Source organism: Callithrix jacchus, chromosome 1 (assembly GCF_049354715.1).
Source record: "Callithrix jacchus isolate 240 chromosome 1, calJac240_pri, whole genome shotgun sequence".
Classification (NCBI taxonomy): domain Eukaryota; kingdom Metazoa; phylum Chordata; class Mammalia; order Primates; family Cebidae; genus Callithrix; species Callithrix jacchus.
Genome location: NC_133502.1, coordinates 145636993 through 145657929, shown reverse-complemented (window position 1 = coordinate 145657929; position 20937 = coordinate 145636993). Strand labels below are relative to the sequence as shown.

Here is a 20937-nt window from a genome sequence, read left to right as displayed (position 1 = left end):
CCTCCCAATCTCCCTCAAAAGTAACTATTTATAATATATATTTATAGTTAAATTATTTATATAATATATATATTTATAGTTATATAAATTATTAAATATATTATATAATATAATGTATTAAATATATATTATATATTATACTATATAATATATAGTATATATACTATATGTTTCTTTCAACATATTATCTGTGAGATTCACCTGTGCTGTTGTGTGTAGTACCAGTTTGTTCTCATTGATGTGCAGTATTGCATTATCTGAAATATACCATAATTAATTTACTCTACCTTTTATGGTCATTTAGGTTATTTCCAGTATTTGGTAATTACACACAGTGCTATGAATATGTTTTTTGGTAGAAATAAGCACTTCCTTCTTTTGGGTGTGTGCCCAGGAGTGAAATCACTGGGTCAGAGAGTAGGCATATGTTTAGTTTCAGTAGATGCTGTCAGTTTTCCAAAGTAATTTTATAATTTTACATTTCTACCAACAATGTATGAGAGTTCCAGTTGCTCCACAACCTTGTCAACACTTGGTACTGTCAGCACCTTGGTGTTAGCCATTCTGGTGGATAGGTGGTGGGAACTCATTGTGTATTTCCCTGATGACTAATGATACTGAGCACATTTGATATGCATTCTGGACATGGGGATGACCTCTGTTGTGAATTAGACCTTCTCTCATGAGTGGTGCTGAGTCCAGAGAAGGTGAACAAGGTGTCATATGAAGAACAGTTGAAGGACCAGGAAGAACATGGTCATACTCTCCAAACCTCTACTGGGCTCACCTGGGGAAGAGGGTACAGAAGAAGCCTGTGGCTCCCCAGAGGGCAGGAGACATAGATGTATTGAAATTACCTGGAGGTAGAGTTCTGATCAGCACAAGAAACTTTCTAACAATAAAAACTGCCTAAGGGTGGGGTATGGTGACTCACACCAGTAATCCCAGAACTTTGAGAGGCTAAGGCAGATGGATCGCTTGAGCCCAAGAGTTTGAGCCCAGCCTGGGGAACATGGTGAGACCTTGTCTCTACAAACAATTAAAAAATTAGCTAGGTATGATGACACACTCCTGTACGCCCAGCTACTCAGAAGGCTGAAGTGGGAGGATTGCTTGAGCCCAGGAGGAAGAGGCTGCAATGAGTCCTATTTGCAGCACTGCACTCCAGCCTGGGTGACAGAGCGAGACCCTGTCTCAAAAAACAAGCAAACAAACAAACAAAAACTACCCAAGGGTACACTGGGCTAAGGCAAGAAGTAGTGAGCACCTGTCTCTAAGGGCTGTGAGCTGCAATGGCAGAGCCCTGGATGAGGTCTTCCAGAGAGGACTGATGTCTTGATTGATGGTGGTTGTTGGGGAGTTGACGATATAGAACTTAAGGCCCTTTAAGGCCTTGTTCTATTATGACAGATGTGTTTGGAGCCTCTGAATGGAGGAGGATGGGGACTTAGAGACCAGCTCTTGTTAACAGACTTGTTTTCTGGCTCATTTGCAGTTATTTTCCCTGACTGATTTCATTCTCTTAGTCATATGGGAAAGTACCTTCTAAAAAAACAAACACACTAAACATAGTGTTTGACTCCATCACTTTCTGCAGTTGCTATGAGCTTTATCCCAGAACACACTGAGCCATGCTCAATGCGCTCAATGTCCAAGTTGTCAAGTGGTTTAAATTGGAAAGGCGTGTGTGTGTGTGTGTGTGTGTGTGTGTGTGTATGTGTGTGTGTGTACATGCAGGCGCATGTTTTCATTTTGCATCTCTTGGGTCATCACGGTGTCTGAGTCACCATAGGAATTATATGTAAGCAACAGGGTTCCAGGAAAAGAGTCTGAAGATACCTCCCTGTCTCAGCTGGCCTGCACCTCCTGCCCTCAAACCATGCTGCACTCCACTCCTTCTTTTGGGTCTCTGGAACTTTCCTGGTTGAGACCACACTTAGCTCTCCCCAGGGTCTGCCCCTTCCATTTCATTTTCCTCTACACCAGCAGAAGAGTGTTTTAAGAAGCCAAACATAATACAAACAAGAAAGGCCATCAGAGTTCTTTGGAAGCTATTGAATTATCTTTGGGTATCCCCCACTCCCACAAGACTAAAAGCTACTTGAGGGCAAACATCTCTGTCTCCCATGGTCCTTCACAAAGCCCTTCACCTGTGCAGTGCTGAAGACATGTTCGTTGAATGAATGAATGAATGAATGCCCAGCATTCACTGGCTTTGACAGCTATAAGTCAAAAGCACTGGTAGAATAAAAGCTAATCTGTAGGCTGGGTGCGGTGGCACATCTGTAATCCCAGCACTTTGGAAGGCTGAGATGGGTGGACCTCCCCTGAGGTCAGGAATTCGAGATCAGCCTGGCCAACATGGAGAAACCTCGTCTCTACTAAAAATACAAAAATTACCCAGGTGTGGTGATGGACACCCGTAATCCCAGCTACTCGAGAGGTGGAAGTGGAAGAATCACTTGAACCTGGGAGGTGGAGGTTGCTGTGAGCCAAGATCACGTCACTGAACTCCAGCCTGGGTGACAGAGTGAGATTCAATCTCAAAAAAAAAAAAGAAAAGCTAACTTGTAGAAAAGCTTGTGGAATTCATTCCTATCCTCATTCTCCATTTTACGAACATGAACTTCATCACCCTGCCTCATAGCAGGTGTTAATGTAAGGTAGAGCTTTATGAAGCACATTTTTATATTTTTGGAAAAACCAATATGAAAATTAATATGAACAATACCAAAAGCAAATGGCAAACTGGGGAAAATATATTTGCTTCATATTAAACAAAAGGCTGATTTGTTTAATAGACAAAAAGTTCCTCCAATAAAAAAAAGAACAGGCCAGAAAATGTGGGAAGAGGAAAGAATAGACAATTCACATAAAAGGAAATACTGATGGCTAATACACATATAAATAATAACAAAGCTCACTTATAATCACAAAAAAGCAAACTGTGGAATGAAATATGTGTTCTAGCAGATTGACAGAGATTTAAAAGTCTGAGAATTCCCAGTGTTGACATGATGTGAGACCAGTGCCCTTACAAAGAAGAGAAGTCACATTGGTGTACCCTTTTTCAGTTCGCAACCAGCCTGGGCAACATGGTGAAACCCGTCTCACCTAAAAATACAAAAAATGAGCCAGGCAAGGTGGCACACACTTGTGGTCCCAGCTTCTGGGGTTGAAAGAAGTGGGCGGCTAGGGTGGGAGGACCACTTGAGCCCAGAAGGCAGAGGTTGCAGCGAGCCACTGCACTCCAGCCTGGGTGACGTAGCAAGATCTCATCTCAAAACAACAACAACAACAACAAAAACCCAAAACCTGGAAAAGGCATATACATTCATCAACAGAGAACTGAGTCAATAAATTAGAGACCTACAACAGACTACCATTAACATCATTCTTGAGGCTGCTGCTGGCCACTGTGACATTGTACCTTATGATAGCAAGCTTTGTTTTGCTCTTACTGCATACCAGCACAATGCTAAGCTCTTAACATGGAAACTTAATCATTGTGGAACAGGTAACTTTATTATCCCCATTTCACAGATGAAGAAACTGAAGTGCAGACTATGTTAGTTTTATAGGGCTGCCATGATAAATGACCACAAACTGGATGGCTTAAAACAGAAATTTATGCTGTCTCAGTTCAGAGGACCAGAAGTCCAGGACCAAGGTGTCAGCAGGGTTGATCCCTCCTGAAGGCTCTGAGGGGGAATCTGTCCCACGCCCATTCCTACCTTCTGGGGTCTGCTGGCGATCCCTGACATTCCTTGGTTTGCAGCCACCTCACTCCAATCTCTGACTTCATCATCATCTTTCCTTACTAGTTATGCTGCCTATATAGATTAGTTTAAGCTGTCTCAAGCCTTTTTAATGGCATGTGTCCACTCTTCTTATACAGACACCAGTCATAGGGTAGTTAGGACCTATGCTAATCCAGTGCGACCTCATTTTAACTTCATTACATTTTTAAAGATCGTACTTCCAGGTAAGGTCACATTCTGCAGTGCTAGGTGGGGGGGGGGGGGGGACACTATTTAACCCAGTAAGTACACTGACCAAGGTCACAAAGCTAATAAGTGGTAGAACCAGGATTTGAATCCAGGCAGGCAATCAGCACTCATTACCAGTGCCCCATGCTGCCACCTTCCCATAATATAACAGCTCACATTTACATAATATCCCAGGCACTGTCCTAAGCATTTGACATATAGGAACTAATTTCATCCCCACACAACTGCACTTTATGGATGGGGAAACTAGATACAGAAATGTTCTAAGTTAGCCAGGCGCGGTGGCTCGTGACTGTAATTCCAGTACTGTGGGAACCCAAGGTGGTTGGATCACCTGAAGTCAGGAGTTTGAGACCAGCTTGACCAACATGGCAAAACCTCTCTCTACTAAAAAATATAAAAATTTGCTGGGTGTGCTGGCGTGTACCTGTAATCCTAGCTACTCGGGAGGCTGAGACAGGAGAATTGCTTGAACCCCGGAGACAGAGGTTGCTGTGAACCAAGACTGTGCCACTGCACTCCAGCCTAGGTGACAGAGTGAGACTGTCTCAGAAAAAAAATGTTAAAGGTTACCTGAAATTACAGAGCCAGTAACTGGCAGACCTTAGATTTGAATCAAGTGAGGTGGTCTCCAGTGTGAGTGTGTGAGAGTGTGTGTGTGTGTGTGTGTGTGTGTGTCAGGAAGATAGATTGTGTCTCATTATGTGTCAGTTGCTATCCAAGGCCCCCCAAAGGGACTAATGAAGGATTTGAGTGTGCCCTTCTTTGCTCCTGGGCTCCTTGGGCTTGTGCAGACTGATCCGGAGGCTGTGTTCCTAACCACTATACTAAACTCCCTTCTGTCTAGGGGCCTATCTTGACAATATACTGAGGATTGGGGTTAAGAAAATATTTCCCTCTCCTGAAAGATGGGTGTTCTTCCTTCTCCTGTCAGACACCAACAGTCCTCCCCTTCCTCTCGCCCCCACTTTTCCCTTGGCTGCCATGAGTCATCTCAGAACCAATTTGAGTGTCCAAATACAGTTGTCATCTTCAGCCAGGGCGTTGGCATAATTTTCTCTTTATTCTCTGTATTGGGGTTTTTAACCTGGGCTTTTGAATAGGCTTCAGGGGAATCCACACACCCACTGAAATGATATGCAAATGGCTGTATATATGAATATGTTCATTTTTGTGGAGCAAGGGTCCATAAGCTCTAATCAGATTCTCCAAGAGTTTAGTGATCTTAATTTTCAGGGTGTCTGCCCTCTTTTCAGAATTTCTGTTCTTACCAGCTGCACTAGCCATGTAGTTTAAGCCATCTCAAGCCTTTTTAATGCTGTAAGTGGAATACAACGTAAAACCGCAATAAGCAAATGCATGCAATGTTGCCAACCATTCTGAATTTTTAAGTCTCTCTTGGTTTGCATGGAGGAAGTCTGTCCTCGCATCTCCCTCTGTGTTACCTTCACTCTGCACACTTCTGATGGGTTTTGATGTCTCAGGGTCTCAGGTATCTCAGGTTCCCACCCCAGCATCGGCTGGGCACCCATCCTGTGCTCATAGATCCAAACTTGCAAGAAGTTTGCCGACCAGAAAGAGCCCTTGATTTTGATCCAGGGCACAAATGAATTCATTTGTAGGTTTTAAAAGCCACTATCTTAATGCAATGGCCAGGAGGAAGCTTGGTGGTGCCTAGGACTCATCTTGGTGTTCAAAACGTGGTGGCTTACACATACAAGTCAGCATCACCTTGTTAGATGTTTATTAGAACTTATTAGGAATTATTAAGCTTATTTTCTAATCAACTCATTAGAGCTTATTAGAAACAAGGAGCTTTTTAGAAACTCAATCTCAAGCCCCACCTCATGGCTCTTTAACCAGAATCTGCATTTTTAAAAAGATCCCAAGAGATTTCAATGCACATTAAAGTTAGAGAAGCATGGATATAAAACAAGAAGACTCATTTCTCAAGTTTGCCAAACCCTGGAGAGCACTTCGGTTTTCTGGAGTTGGATGACCTGGGACAATTCCTACTGGGGCTTACCGTCCTATTACAAAAGATAGGTAATAATATTTGCTGTTCCTCCCTCTTGGGGTTACTGTGAGTTTCAAATAAACACATGGATTCACACACTAGCTATTTATTATGATGGGGCTGACGGGAGCTGGGGAGCTGGCAGTGGGAAGCAGAACAGGTGTGGTCTCTGCCTCATAGAGCTGGTGATTTGGTTGGGTAGGAGAACATGCTGTAAATGCTGGTTGGTGTTGTGTGACTGTCATGGTTATCACAGAGCCTTCATTCATTTACTCTTTCATGTATTCATTCATTCAATGGTCAGCCATTTATTAAAACCTGAAGTGCCTGTACTATGTCAGACATTAGCCTCTGAGCTGCACATGGGGAAGCAGAAATAAATGAGCCAGAAAAAGGGAGCTTTTAGTCTAGTCAGAGACAAAGATGTATCATTGGATGATCATGTTTAGGACACACTACTCTGGCTGGTGCTCTGAGTTGGCACAGGGGGCTATGAGGGTACAGGTAAGTCAATAAAGAACTTTGCTTTTAAGGGTGATGACAAGTGCACGGGCTGAGAAGAGGGAGAACAGCCCTGAAGGCAGAAAGAACAGCAGGGACAAAGGCAGGGAAGCATGAAGGCACATGCTTTTACCATGACCAGAAGGTAAAGTGAATTTGGAGGAGTATCTAGATATGATTTTGGAGTCCTAGCTTGAGGCCTGATCTCAGAGGCTAAGGAATCTAGTCTTTATCCCTTAGGAAATGGGGAGTTCCTGAAGGGAGAGAATTGACACAAGTGGAGATCTTTTAGGAACAGCATGGAAAAAGGAATGACTCAGAAATACTTTTAAGAGGCTTGGGGGAAGAGAAGGAGAAGTCCTCAAGTGGGGTAGTGGATACAGCGATAGAAACAATGTAAGGGAAATTAAGGAAGGTAGCAGCTGACAGGACTCAGTGGGCAAATGAATGGGGTGGTGAAGAGCAAGGAAGAAAGAGGCAGTGTCTAGAGGAGGAGAGCAGTCCAGAGTGATGCAAGAATTAGGGAGGTGACTGGAGCCTTAGGAGTGAATGAGACTGTGAGAGTGTGGGGTGGAAAGAATAGGTGTAGGAGTGGCACCAACAGCTAAGGGATGGGCAAAAGCGATGAGTCTGTGAAGGAGGCTGAAGGATGCTAAGAGGCAGTTCTGCTTTCCCTCCTTCCTTTGGGCATGGAGAGCAACACCGTAGTGGTCACAACTTGTCACCCTCCAGAATCGTTGCAAGGAATGGCCCTGGGCTCACCACCCTTGAAGCCCCAGAGTGAGTGGGGCCTGAGGCTGGGGCCCCGGAGAAGATGAACTGAGACAGAGATGGACATGGGCGGATGGATGCAAGCCCTTGTCTCCCTCTCCCTCCCTCTCTCCTCCTCACAGGTGATAATCTCCAACCCTCACAAATCATTTCTTCTCTGAGAGAAAACCAAAGGGACATTCGAGAAGGAGAAATGAAAGGCATGCTTGAGTTAGTTCAGTTTTTCAGATCAAAGACCCACCACCACCTAACACAAAAGAAAACCTCCCAGGCTGTGTCCTAAGTAGACTCCAATGAGCTCATTCTCTCATTAAGAGCAAAGAGAATCAGGTCCTATCATGATTAGCCAAAGGAAGATTTTACAAAGCAAAACAAAGGAGAGGAAACAGTACGGAATTGTACTGTCTGGTCCATGCTTCTCCCCAGAAACAGGCCTGTGGTTTTAAACTAAGAATGGCTCCTAGCAGCCCAATAATTGATCTATCTGGTGTTCTGGCCTTAAGTGAAAAGTGAACTGGCCTCTTTAGAAATGTTGGCAGCCTGGCTGGCCCATTAGTGAGACTGGAAAATCAAAACATTGGCTGGAAAAGGCTATTACGACTGGACTCAGCAGGAGTCATCGATAGATGATGTCATTTCAGAATAAGTAAGCCAAGGTCATGAGGCCCCTGAGCAGGTCACAATACCCCTCATGGCCTATCACCATCTCCCTCGCAGACACTGGTCTCCAGGGACACAGGGGTCTGAGCCAGGATGGGCTTCGTTTTACTTTTTGCTCATTCCAGGGGATGAAGTCCACCTGCAGTCTATGACATTCTGCAGGTCACTAAGGAAGGTCCCCAGTCCTCATTATGGGCACATCCTTTAGACTCTCCTTTAAGTCTGTCCCCTCTCCTGGGTTCTTTTCACTTCTTGCCATACTCTTTATTCCAGAATGCCTGCCTCCCCTGTTCCTTGTCCTCAGTTCCTGCTACCTTTCCTCTCCCTTCCTTTCTCATGCAAGCTTTTAGAAAGAGTTGTAGGCTCCGTCTCGACTTCTTCAGCTCCTGTTAGCTCCTGCCTCTGCCCCTCACCACAACTAATACTATCATTGCAGTGTCAGGCTCTGGGCTGAGGGCTTGCCTTGCATCACCTCACTTAATTCCTACAAGCAGCCCCTATGAAATGGGGCTATTGTTATCTCCACTGTATAGAGGAAGAAACGGAGGCTTAGACAGGATAGGTCACTGGCAGATCCCATTTTTTGAGCCTGCTGCAATGCCCTGGTCAAAGTCCTCATGATCCATGCCAATCCTGATGGCTCCTTTCCAGTCCTCATCCCCCTACTCCTGTCTCTCCACAGCAAGTGACACTGCCCACCTCTGTCCTCCCTTGGCACTGGGGAAAGCCACTCTCTCTCAGTCCTTCCCCAGCTCCTCCTTTCACAATGGGTCATGCTAGAAAGGCTTCCCAGGGAGACCCCAAGCCCTCTCCACTCCAGGTTCACTAGGGACCATCTTGTCCACCCCCTCATCGTTCGAGGTTACTTTGAGTGGATGGCAGAGCCAGAGCCAGGTATCCTAACCTCCAGGCCAGTCCACCTCCCATTGCTCAGAACTGCCACGACCTACGCTGTGTTTTCTGTTTTTGCTGAGCTGCTAGAAAACGCCCTACCCTGGAGGAAGGAGAAGGTGTGAGACCCTGATAAGGTGGGGCGTAGGCTATTTTTAGACTACACTGGCTTTCATCTTAGGCTGGGAGGAACTCAAGGGCCAATGACTTTCTAAACCATGGGTTTGTAAGACTAGCTCATTAAAGATAATACACCAAAGTGACAGCGTTCTTGTTTTCACTCAGCCTGTTGGTTGTGTGACTCTAATTGATGGAAACTATTATTTGGCTCCATTTCCCGTTAATTCTTTTATCTGTAAGGCTTTGAGATGGCTTTAGGGAAAAAAAAAAAAAAAAAGCTAATGGAAAGTAAAGTAGAAACAAAAATGAAACTTCAGCATGAGGGCGCTGTTGTCCAGACAAGAGAAAGTCCTGAACAGCAGACTAAAGAAGAGGGGGCATTGATCAGGCGCTCTCAAAGCTCCCGGACCTGCCTGAGCAGAGGGAAGGGTCCAGAAAGAGATGGGAAAGGCTGGGAGACTGCAGACCTTTTGGCGTGACCGGCCCGTGTGACCTTGAGCAGGGGTCTCTGCGGCCCTGCACGGAGCACAGCATGGCAGTCACCTCCGGGGGAAAGATGGGGTGGGGGCTGTAGGGGTGCTCCCGCCGAGGGCCCAGCACCTGGGTTCAGGGTCTGGTTCTGCGATTCAGTCACAGAGGAGCTTAAGCCAGGTTGTCTCAGACAGTCTGGGGGTGTAAGGCGAGGGCCTGAGGCAGGGTCTGTAATAGCTGCGGTGGGTGAGGGGTGTAGGAGGGGGCCGCGCTGCGTAGGTTGGAGGGCGCATCAACAGTGCAGAAACTGTGGCTGGATTGGAACGCCTGCCCCTGCCTAGCGCATGGCATCTGAAGCTGTGGGGATCACAGCCTGCTTTGCTAAAGCAATGTCGGCTACGAAGCAGAGAGATGCCCATAGGCACCCCGAAAGTTCATTTCCTAGAAGTGTACGGCTCAGAATATCCGAGGGCCTAGTGGGTCCCGGGATACGATCGATCTGGGGGCAGCCAGTCTCCGATTTTTGCAGCCTCTCCGGATGTGAGCGTCTGGGACCCCAGAGTCCCAAGCCCGGAGCGGGTGAACAGGTGGGGGGAGCGCAGGCGTTAAAGAGCGTGCCCTGCAGTTCTCACAGCCGGTTCCCAGCTCCATCGCGGCTACCAAACCTCACCCCTACAAATGGGAAACCAAAAACCAGAAACAAGAGGGGGCTTCCAAGGCCATGCTGAGAGCTGGCGACAACCTGGGGCTCCCACCTCCGAGCCCTTTCTAGTTCCACCTGGCCGCGTAGCGCGTGTCCTGGTGCTTTAAACCTTGTCTTTCGCAGTTTGGGAAACTTTTCCTGCCCTAAACACTCTCAGCGCGAACCTGGGCTCCACGTCCAGTCTAGCCCTTAGGCCCCTATTCCCACCCCCAGACTCTTGCAGGCAGAGAGGAGGCTGCGCCCCCGCGCCCAGCTCGGGCGGGCACCTGTACCCAGCAGAGCGCCCCGCGGGCGCAGAGCCCGGCCGCGCTGGAGTCCCGCGGGCGGCTGGGGCGCCCGTCCACCAGGACCCCGGCCCCGGGCGCCACTCCTTCTCGCGTTCACAGACGCGACGCGGAGGTCCCGAGAGGAGGGCGCCCTGGCTAGGGCTGCGCGCGCGGGGAGGCGGAGACTCGAGCGCCGGGCTCAGGACCCCGAGACCCAGGCTCCTCAGTCCCGGAGGCAACAAGAGGCGGCAGCTATTTATAGAGGGAGCCACGCTCAGTCCCTCTTGGCGGCGGCGGCGACAGCTGAATATTTTGCCCAGATATGGCTGAGGCCCCGGCGCGGGGGCAGGGAGCCCCGCGAGCGCAAGGGGGACCCCAGGCAGGGTGGGGGCTTACCCGGAGGCAGAGCGGCGGGGCCGGCGCGGGCGGCTGGACGGTCGCGGGCGGCGGGCAGATAGACGCGGGCGGCAGCCGCGGTGCTCCGGCGGGCGGCGAGCGGCGGGCGGGCAAGCGCAGCACGGGGCTGGACGAGCTCCCGGTCGGCGGGCGGGCGGACGCTGTGGGCTCCGGGGGTGGGAGCCAGGGGCGGGCCCGGCTCACGCTGTCACCGCGCCCCGCCCCGCCCGCCCTGGGCTCCCTCTCTCCCTCCCCCTCCACCCGGGGGCGCCGGGCGCAGCGCACCTCCCCGTGGGGACGCGGCCCCGGGCCGGTAGCGCTGGGAAGGCGGGCTGCTGCAGAGCGAGCGCTGTCGGCCCCAGCTTGGGTCTCCGCTTCCCGGTTGGTACTAGGAAGAGTTTGAGCGACAGTAGAGTTACGTGGGAAAAGGTGGGCAGATTTGCATTCCTGTGGGGTCTAGAATTTAAGATTTTGAGAATCCGAAGTTCGTAAAAGTGATGGAGGAAACAAAGCCAGCTAAGAGGCCGCTGTAACTTCCCCTCTGATTGAAGGGCCGCTCCGTCTATCTCTCAGCAGCGCGGCCAGGTGGGCTCTGAGTCGCAGCTTTAACCGCGATCGTTTTGTCCCCACGTGGTTTCAATACGCAATCGATTGCATTCTCTCTACACTGAGAGCGAGTGGAGAGTATAAAACACTGATTTTAAATGGCCATAACAAAAAGACCCACGTTCTTAAAGGGCTTCCCCGCCCCCCGAACAAACCACTTTAAGTGGTTTAACCCAAACCCAATTTAAGTGTTTTAATAAACAAATAAATGGCTCGTGCAAAGGAATTTATATAGAAATAGGAAAACGTCTTATTTTGGATTATTATGGGAAAGGTTTTGGTCGGATAGACCTTAATAAAATCAGCTCTTAATCCTAATGTATAGGTTATTAATGAGAAACACTCATTACCCAAATTGTTTCTCAAGAAAATGTATTCCTCTAAAGTCCTCACAATTATAAGAGAACCCTCTTTTGAAGGGGTATATGCCATACATTTTAAAATAAGCAATGATTTAATATTTCAGATTATTTTAAAACATTTTTGTTGTGAATCAAACATATAAGAACATACAACATAAGTTATGTTGTATATGTAAACAAAATTAATGTGCAGGTTCATGACTTTATTTATAGTGTGAACACCTGTGCAAACATCACTCAGAGAACCTTGCCAACAGCCCAGAAGCCTACCTGTCCCTCCTGGGTCCCAACTCCCCACTAAAGATGATCACTTTCTTGACCCTTATGGTGATCTCCTTGTTTTCTTCCCTCTGTAGTTTGTCTTCATTTGTTCAAATCTGTGGTTTCATGCAGCTATAATTTTTCATTGTATGAATTCACAGTTTTTTTTAAAAATCCATTTGACTATTAATGAGCATTTAGGTTGTTTCCAGGTTTTTGCTATTACAAAGAGTGCTGCTGCTGTGAAAATTCCTTGCCCAGAATCCTCCTGTCCACGTGCACACCTGCTGTTGGAAGTGCTGGGTGATAGAGAAAGCATAATCTCAACTTCAGCAGCAATAAGGCTGAACTCTTCCAAAATCATAGTACCATTGTACGGTGTAGTTTCACATCTTCAGCAACACTTGGAATTAACAAATATGGAAACACTTTAGACATTCTGGTATCTCACTGCGGTTGGAACTTGCATTTCCCTATATCCTGATGGGTTGAATATCACTTCAGATTTATGGGCCAGTTGGATTTGTTTTGTGAATTGTTTGAATTTATTGTCCATTTTCTTCTGGATAGTCTCATGTATTGAATAGATTATATGGTGTGTGTGTGTATCCTCGGTTATATTCTTCCACTCTTGCCTTTTCACCTTATTAACTTATTTTGGTAAGCAGGTGTTCTTAGTTTTAATGCAGTCTATCAATCTTTCCCTTTATTTGCAGTAATCTGTGTCCTGTTTAAGAACTCTTTCCTGTTCCTGGGCTATAAAGTTATCTTCCTATGTTATCTTTGCACCTTAGCCTTTCATGTTTAGGTTCTTGTTTGCTGGAGTAAAGTGGTGTGATCACAGCTCATTGCAGCCTCAACCTCCTGGGCTCAAACCATCCCCTTAACCCCTGCCTCAACCTCTCAAAGTGCTGGCATTACAGGCATGAGCCACCATGCCCAGCTATTTAAAAGCATTTTTTGTAGCGATAGGGTACCCAGGCTGGTCTCAAACTCCTGTACTCAAGCAATCCTCCTGCCTCAGCCTCCCAAAGTGCTGGTATTACAGGCATGAGCCACTGGGTCCAGCCTCATCTTTACTTTCCCTCTCTCCCTCTCCTTTTTTTTTTTTTTCCTGAGACAGTGTCTGACTCTATCATTTAGGCTGGAGTGTAGTGGGCAACCTTGGCTCACTGTAACCTCTGCCTCCCAGGCTCAGGTGATCCTCCCACCTCAGCTTCCTGAATACCTAGGACTACAGGTGTGCACCACCACATCTAGCTAATCTTTTTTTGGTACAGACAGGGTTTTGCCATGTTGCCCAGGCTGGTCTCAAACTCTTGGCCTCAAGTGATTCCACCCCTGCCCCACCCCGCCTCAAAGTCCTGAGGTTACAGGCATAAGCCACCATGCCTGGCCAATGTTTAGGTTTTCTTTTTTTTTTTTTTAATTTTTTATTGCATTTTAGGTTTTCGGGTACATGAGCAGAGCATGCAAGACAGTTGCATAGGTACACACATGGCAGTGTGTTTTGCTTCCTTTCTCCCCTTCACCCACATTTGGCATTTCTCCCCAGGTTATCCCTCCCCAGCTCCCCCTCCCACTGGCCCTCCCCTTTTCCCCCCAATAGACCCCAGTGTTTAGTACTCCCCTCCCTGTGTCCTTGTGTTCTCATTTTTCATCACCCGCCTATGAGTGAGAACATGTGGTGTTTCATTTTCTGTTCTTGTGTCAGTTTGCTGAGGATGATGTTCTCCAGATTCATCCATGTCCCTACAAACGACACAAACTCATCATTTCTGATTGCTGCATAATATTCCATGGTGTATATGTGCCACATTTTTCCAATCCAGTCTATTATCAATGGGCATTTGGGCTGATTCCAGGTCTTTGCTATTGTAAACAGTGCTGCAATGAACATTCGTGTACATGTGTCCTTATAGTAGAACAATTTATAGTCTTTTGGATATATACCCAGTAATGGGATTGCTGGGTCAAATGGAATTTCTATTTCTAAGGCCTTGAGGAATCGCCACACTGTCTTCCACAATGGTTGAACTAATTTACACTCCCACCAACAATGTAAAAGTGTTCCTTTTTCTCCACATCCTCTCCAGCATCTGTTGTCTCCAGATTTTTTAATGATTGCCATTCTAACTGGCGTGAGATGGTATCTCAATGTGGTTTTGATTTGCATCTCTCTGATGACCAGTGACGATGAGCATTTTTTCATATGATTGTTGGCCTCATATATGTCTTCTTTCGTAAAGTGTCTGTTCATATCCTTTGCCCACTTTTGAATGGGCTTGTTTGTTTTTTTCCTGTAAATCTGTTTGAGTTCTTTGTAAATTCTGGATATCAGCCCTTTGTCAGATGGGTAAACTGCTTCTATCCACCTGGAAGTGACTTTTGAATATGGCATGAGGTAGGATTCACATTTCATTTGTTTGTGTCACACTGTCTTAGCACTAATTTTGTGGTTACATCAACAATTTATTGCTTTATTTTAAAAAGTAATGGAAACATTTCTAAAGTCAGTGAAATAGAAACTACCTTTTCCTTACTTGTAGACAATTTGAGGATTTTTGCATTTTTTTGTTGTTAGGGAATGAAACCATAATTAAAAACATTTTCATCAGTTTATTTCACTTAAACATTTCTGTGTTGAGATATTTTTATTTCACCACAAATGATTAATCACTGGCATTCAGTATTCCTGAATTTTGTATCACTAGTTGTAAATACTGAGTTTTAAAAAGCTATAGATAATTCTGGCATGTTTAAAATGAAAAACTTAAACATCTGGTCTTTACCTTCCTCTTTCTCTTCTCATTTTTTTCTCAAATAAAAACAAACAAATGACTTTGAGAATTTTTACTTCCAGCTTGGTTTTTGCCCTGAAGTTTATTCCACATTTCCAAGCTTCTGCATATCTTCATGTGGAAGTCTATTAGCTCAAATTCACTATGTTCAAAATCAAATTTTTAAGCTTCCCACTTCATCTGAGTAAGGTCCTAGGCTCTTATACCTTAAAACTTGGCTTCACTCTTCCCTGTCTGTATCTAAGCTTATAATTTTAATGAAAAGCTTTACCAAATCTTCAACACTTTTTCTTCAATACCATTGCTCCACTCTTAGTCCAGGGCCTCCCTACCCCATCTTTGGACCACTCCTAAAACTTATAACCTATCTGTCTGCCAATCTATCTGTCTACCAGTTAGTAAGCCCAAAAGGAGTGCCGAATGTGCGTAAGATGCCATTCTGACCATTGTGGATGCTCAGACGGTGGTGTGCTGGAAAGTTTGTCATACAGGTCTCAAGAGCTGCTTAGGTGAGTCTCTTCCTAACTCCACAGTCATGTCGTATTATTAGCTGGAAATCAAGAATGGTGGGACTATTTACAATATGATAATTTTCAGACACCACAAATCAAGGCTCAGCTCCACACCCAACAGAAACAGCTGTCAAACATTTACCAGTATATCACCAGAGATGACTAAGACCCATCCCTCTTTCAGGGGTCCCACGATCTAGCTGGGGTGATGGGTGCACAGACTAGTCATATACTATAAAGTACAGGGACATAGGGGCACCAAGAGAGGCATGATCAAATAATGATGGAGTAGAAAGGGGCACCAGAGAAAGCTTCATGGTTGGCCCAGGAGGTCAGGCAGGACACTGACAAACAAAAATGATGGGAGGAGAATGAGATGCAGGTTGAGAGAATGGAATAAGCAGGGGTTCAGTGACCAAATAAAGGTCCAGTGTAGCAGGGAGTGGTAGACAAGGAGGTTGGGTAGGAGGACTGTAGAAGGCCTGGGTCTTAGCTGGACTCTGTGGGCAATGAGAAGAGAAGCCACTCAAGATTTGGATTAAGGGCCACATTGGTTTGCCTGGACTGCTCCTCCAGAAATGCTGATGTGTTAAGACTCAGGCTAAGTCCTCACATGCTGTGATGTCCACTTGCTTTGAGATACAGTACTACATCAGGGTAGAGTTAAGTCATAACATTCTCAGCTTAACTGCAGAAGAACTCAACGCTGCAAGGAAGACAACATGAAATGGGAGCTTTCATCTTAAGATCATGAAGCCTAGAAATGACAAGGTAGTCAGCTTTTATATTGATAAACATTTTTATTCTAATATTATAGTAATAATTCAAGTACAATTTTCTTTGAAAAGCCAACTCTGTTAAAACAAAAACTTGTTAAATATCTTTCATCAAACATAAGCATATTGTTTTCAATCCCCCACAGTGGTCAGAGCCATGTAGCAGAGATAAGACTTATTTTTAAGCCTACTACACTTTGTTATTGCTAAAAAATCTGAATTAGTTGTGAAGGTTTCAGAAGCAGTCATTAATTAACTTTTGAAAGCTCTATCAGATACTCTGACATAAAATCGTGAATCCAGATATCAGTGTCTGGCAACGATGTGTCCACTAAATAGATCACCACTTTCCGGTCCCAAGGGTTAGCATTTTCAATGACTGTCTGCACCAGTGCCACCAGAGGTTTCTTCTCCACATGATTTCGAAACACCATTGAAGCCTCCTCACACCACTGGTTGCACTTTACTCCTAGGAGGAGGACAGGAAGAAGAGGGAGCAGTGAGGAGTCAAAGGAGCTTTTCTTTGTTCCATTATGATGGAACTATTTAGCCAATTCTGAAGTAGCTTAAGCATCCCAGATTAGACTTGCCTCAACTGGAAAAGAGTTACTGAACAATCTTAAAACACTCCAGCTTATAGTTTTTCTACTCTGAATGGAGTCACTTCTATAAACCTTTCCCTGAAAAACAAGTTTCATTTGACTTAATATTGTATTATAAAATGAGGTAATGATCACTATACAATACCCATACATAAAGTATATGCATATTTAAACTAATAACAGTAGTTGAAATAAAATATCCATTTCAATCATATTAAATGACATTTTTCTCATTAAAATTTTTTTCTGATGGACCAAGTATCACAAAAAAAGAAAAAGGAAAATCAATCATATTAAATGACATTTCTCTCATTAAAAATTTTGTTTCTGATGGGCCAACTATCATAAAAAAGAAAAAATAATTATTGTATGATCCATTTACAGTATAGTTTTTTTTTTTTTTTAAATTACACACAGCATCATGGAAAAAACACTGAATCGAAAGTCAAGAGCCTCAGTTACTATTCCCAGCTCTTCCTCTATTGGGTGGTGTGGTCTTAGGTGAATCAGCTGATCTCTCAGGCCTCACCTGTTATAAAAGAAACTTGTTGGATCAGATCATGAGAAATCAAGTTAGAGAATTCTAAATTATATTTTAAAACAAAATTGGGACAAGAAAGTATATATCGGCTGGGCACAGTGGCTCACACCTGTAATCCCAGCACTCTGGGAGGCCAAGGCAGGCAGATATCTTAAGCCCAGGAGTTTGAGACCAGCCTGGACAACATAGTGCAGCCCTGTCTCTACAAAAAAATACAAAAATTAGCCGGGTATGATGGCATGTGCCTATAGTCCCAGGTATTCAGGAGGCTAAGGGAGGAGGATCACTTGAGCCTAGGAGGTCAGGGTTGCAGTCAGCCATGACTGTGTCACTGCACTCCAGTCTGGGTGACAAAGTTTTTCCTGTCTCAAAACAAAGTATATATTTTTCAAGAAATACTATTAAAATTAAGTCCACATATACTGGATTGCATAAACTATAAATTATGCCCCAAAGAAATGAAGGTTTGGAATTTTCAGACATAATTTTGGAAAATTTGCTATCTACTTAGCAAATGGGCTAAATTCTTTGATTATTAATTTCCCACAAGAGAAGTCTAGAAATTTCATTTTATCTGCAATAGCCCTGACAATCTTTGAGCCACGTTATTTAAGGAGAAAAAAGGTAAGCCTTCTAGAAAGCTTCATTGGTAAGGTAAAAAATGATTCCATTGTATGGCTCCCTTTCTTCTAGGATCCAGAAAATTTTATGCATAGCCATGGCACACTGATGCAAAGAATGCCCATGTCAAGCCCAGATGTAATGAAGCAACAGCTCGATGGGAACCTAGAGAGAGTAAGCATCCAGTGATCCCATCTGTGAGCAGTACGGTCCCTGGAGAATCCTTAAAGCATTCTGATTTAAACACTCGGGAATCTCCATGGGTTTCTCTTCGATTCCACAGAGTTCCTTTGCATCTAGAGATATTCCTAAATATTTCAAAGGACTGGGCTAGATGTGAACCAAGTCTACCAAAGTGATGACTCCAATGGCCATGTCATAACCAGTGACTTCCATGAAAGTTCTTGTCTATGTCATTTCTCTCTAGTGGATGCCTATGTTGGCCCAAGAGACACGTACTCTCCACCACATAAAGTTTAATAGTTCCAGTACATATGTCTTCAATAATTACAAAATGGGGTTCCTCCCTTCAAAGTGGATAATGTGATGCCCAGGAAGATTTTGTGACTTAGGAGCAAGTCAGTAGGAAGAAAGAAGGCTTGGCAGAGGTGAGCCTAGAAGAGGAACTGAGGACATGATGGGACCCAACAGCAATGCTGTTTCAGATGTAAGTATACAAGGAAACTTTCATGCATTTGCACTATGTGTTTTAGTTCACGAGGCAATTTCATATTCACTTTTTCATCTGATCCATGTATTAGTTCAGTCACATAAGCAGGCAGGGATTTATTGGTAATTTTATAAATAATCATGGGGTAGGTTTAGAAGTTAAATGACTTGAATCTCAGCATTTTGACTTAAACAACCACAATTTTCATTGAGAAGGAAGTATACAGTGAAGAAAGGCACACACTGAAGAGGCAGAGTGCTGAATTTAAGGCTGTGGGATCTTGGACCAGATATTTAACTTCACTATGCTGCTGTTCCCTGATGTGTATAATAGTTACAGTAACAGTACCTAAACCTCCTAGCATGGGGAGAATTCAATGAAATAAAGCATCTGGTAGAACTTCTGCCTACCAATCTGCAAGTAAAGAGCTTTAGAAGTTGCTACTGCCTCCTAACAAGAAACAAAAAGCTGAACAAACAGAAAATCAGCAGCTATTCGTAGGTCCATCAGAGAAGGGAGGTCACAGGGCAATTCACTGTCCCCAAAACCAGAGAGACAGACAGGTAGATATGGAGAGTCAAAGTGTACTGCAGCAGAAACCAATGAGCAGTGGCCTGGAAGCCGGAGGAGGGAAACCTAAACTGTAATTGACAAATTGCTGGGGGTGCATGGGAGTCTGAAAGTAAAAACTCCAGGGGAACCCAGTCATAGGGCCTTGCCTCCCATACTTTTGAGAGTTTTACCTCCAGAAGCACTACCTGGTACTCACAGTAAATATTGGGGAAAAATCTCGTCATGGTTCCAGATGGGGGAGGAGAAAAGGAACATCTTGAAATACACCAGAGCTTTCTGTTCTTCTTAACAAGCCCTGTCCTTGGAAGAAACTATTTTACTAGAGCCTGACCTGCTAGGATTTTATAGAGCTTAACATTCCTGGGGGAAAGGAAATACCCAACTCCAGTCCCCTGTAGCCATCCTGCTCCACCTTAGATGAGGGGAAAACCCCTAAGGAGCACTAGTGAAGCTCCCAGTCCAGGGACACGGGCTCAGCAAAAGACTGAGACTGATCCCTCCACAATTCCCAGCAAAAAAAAAAAGACTGAGATCTAATCCATAGGACTACAGAACACCCCCCACACCCTTGACACACTGCTGCTGCTACATTACAAAAGCCTTATTTACCCAGAGTTTCTTCTACCCAGTGCATCATGCCCACCTTTCAACAAAGAACTACAAAGGATAAGGAATGGAAAAAACAGTTTGAAGAGACTGAGCAAGCATCAGAATCAGGGTCAGAATCGGCAGGAATACTGGAAATATCAGACCAGAAATTTAAAACAACTATGATTAATATGGTACCAGTGTTAATGGAAAACCAGACAAAATGTAAGAGCAGATGGATAATGGAAGCAGAAAGACAGAAATTCTAAGAAACAATAAAAAAGAAATGCTAGAGGTCAGAAACACTATAAAAGAAAATGAGAATGTCTTGGGCTTATTAGTTGACTGGAAATGGCAGAGGGAAGATCTCTGAACTCAAGGATATGACAACACAAACTTTCAAAACTGAAAAGCAAAGAGAAAAAGACTGAAAAAAAGAACAGAACAAAGTATCCAAGATCTGTGGGACAACTATAAAAGGTGTAACAAATGTATAGTGAGAATTCCAGTAGGAGAGAAAGGAACAGGAATATTTGAAACAATAATGACTGAGAATTTCTCCAAATTAATGTCACACACCCAACCACAGATCCAGGAAGCTCAGAGAACACCAAACAAGATAAACGGCCCCCCAAAATAAATCTAGGCATATCATAGTCAAACTTTAGAAAATCAAATATAAACAAAAATCTTAAAAGAGGCCAGAGGAAAAAAGTCACCTTATCCATAGAACAAAGATAAGAATCTTTGTTCTGACTTCTCAGAAATCATGCAGCAAGAAGAGAGTGTTGCCAAAAACCTCCACCAGCTAGAGTTCTGTACCTTATGAAGTTATCCTTCAAAAGTGAACGAGAAATACAGGCTCTCAGACAAACAAAAATTGGGGGAATATACTGCCAGCAGACCTACCTTGGAAGAAATATTAAACAAGTTCTTCAGAGAATGAAAATAATATAGGTTAGAAATTTAGATCAACATAAAGAAAATCAGAGAATGAATAAGTGAAGGTAAAATAAAACCTTTATATTTCTTTTTCTTAATCTATTAGGGTTTGTTAAAAATAATAGCAACAATGTATTTCTGTATGCTTGTGTGTGTGTGTGTGTGTGTGTGCGTGCGTGTGCACGCATGTGCACTTATATATGAGTGAAGTAAATGATTGCAATGAACAGGATCCTGGAGGAAGGAATTAAGATTATTTTGTTATTATACTGTACT

General features: G+C 44.4%; 2 protein-coding genes across 8 annotated transcripts in view; both read right to left on the bottom strand.

Moving 5' to 3' along the window:
* TMOD1 (tropomodulin 1) overlaps positions 1-10951 on the bottom strand; it is a 93355-nt gene extending 82404 nt beyond the window's left edge. The window contains exon 1 of the mRNA XM_035252780.3: positions 10807-10951. The gene's annotated coding sequence lies outside the window, so the exon portion shown is untranslated. The remainder of the gene's footprint in view (positions 1-10806) is intronic.
* A 5177-nt stretch (positions 10952-16128) lies between these two features.
* Positions 16129-20937, bottom strand: part of TDRD7 (tudor domain containing 7) — an 82121-nt gene continuing 77312 nt past the window's right edge. For all 7 annotated transcript variants that reach the window (XM_078372896.1, XM_078372902.1, XM_078372908.1 and 4 more), the window contains one exon: positions 16129-16593. In XM_078372896.1, the coding sequence (XP_078229022.1) occupies positions 16373-16593 (221 nt within the window). In that variant the 3' untranslated portion in view covers positions 16129-16372. The remainder of the gene's footprint in view (positions 16594-20937) is intronic.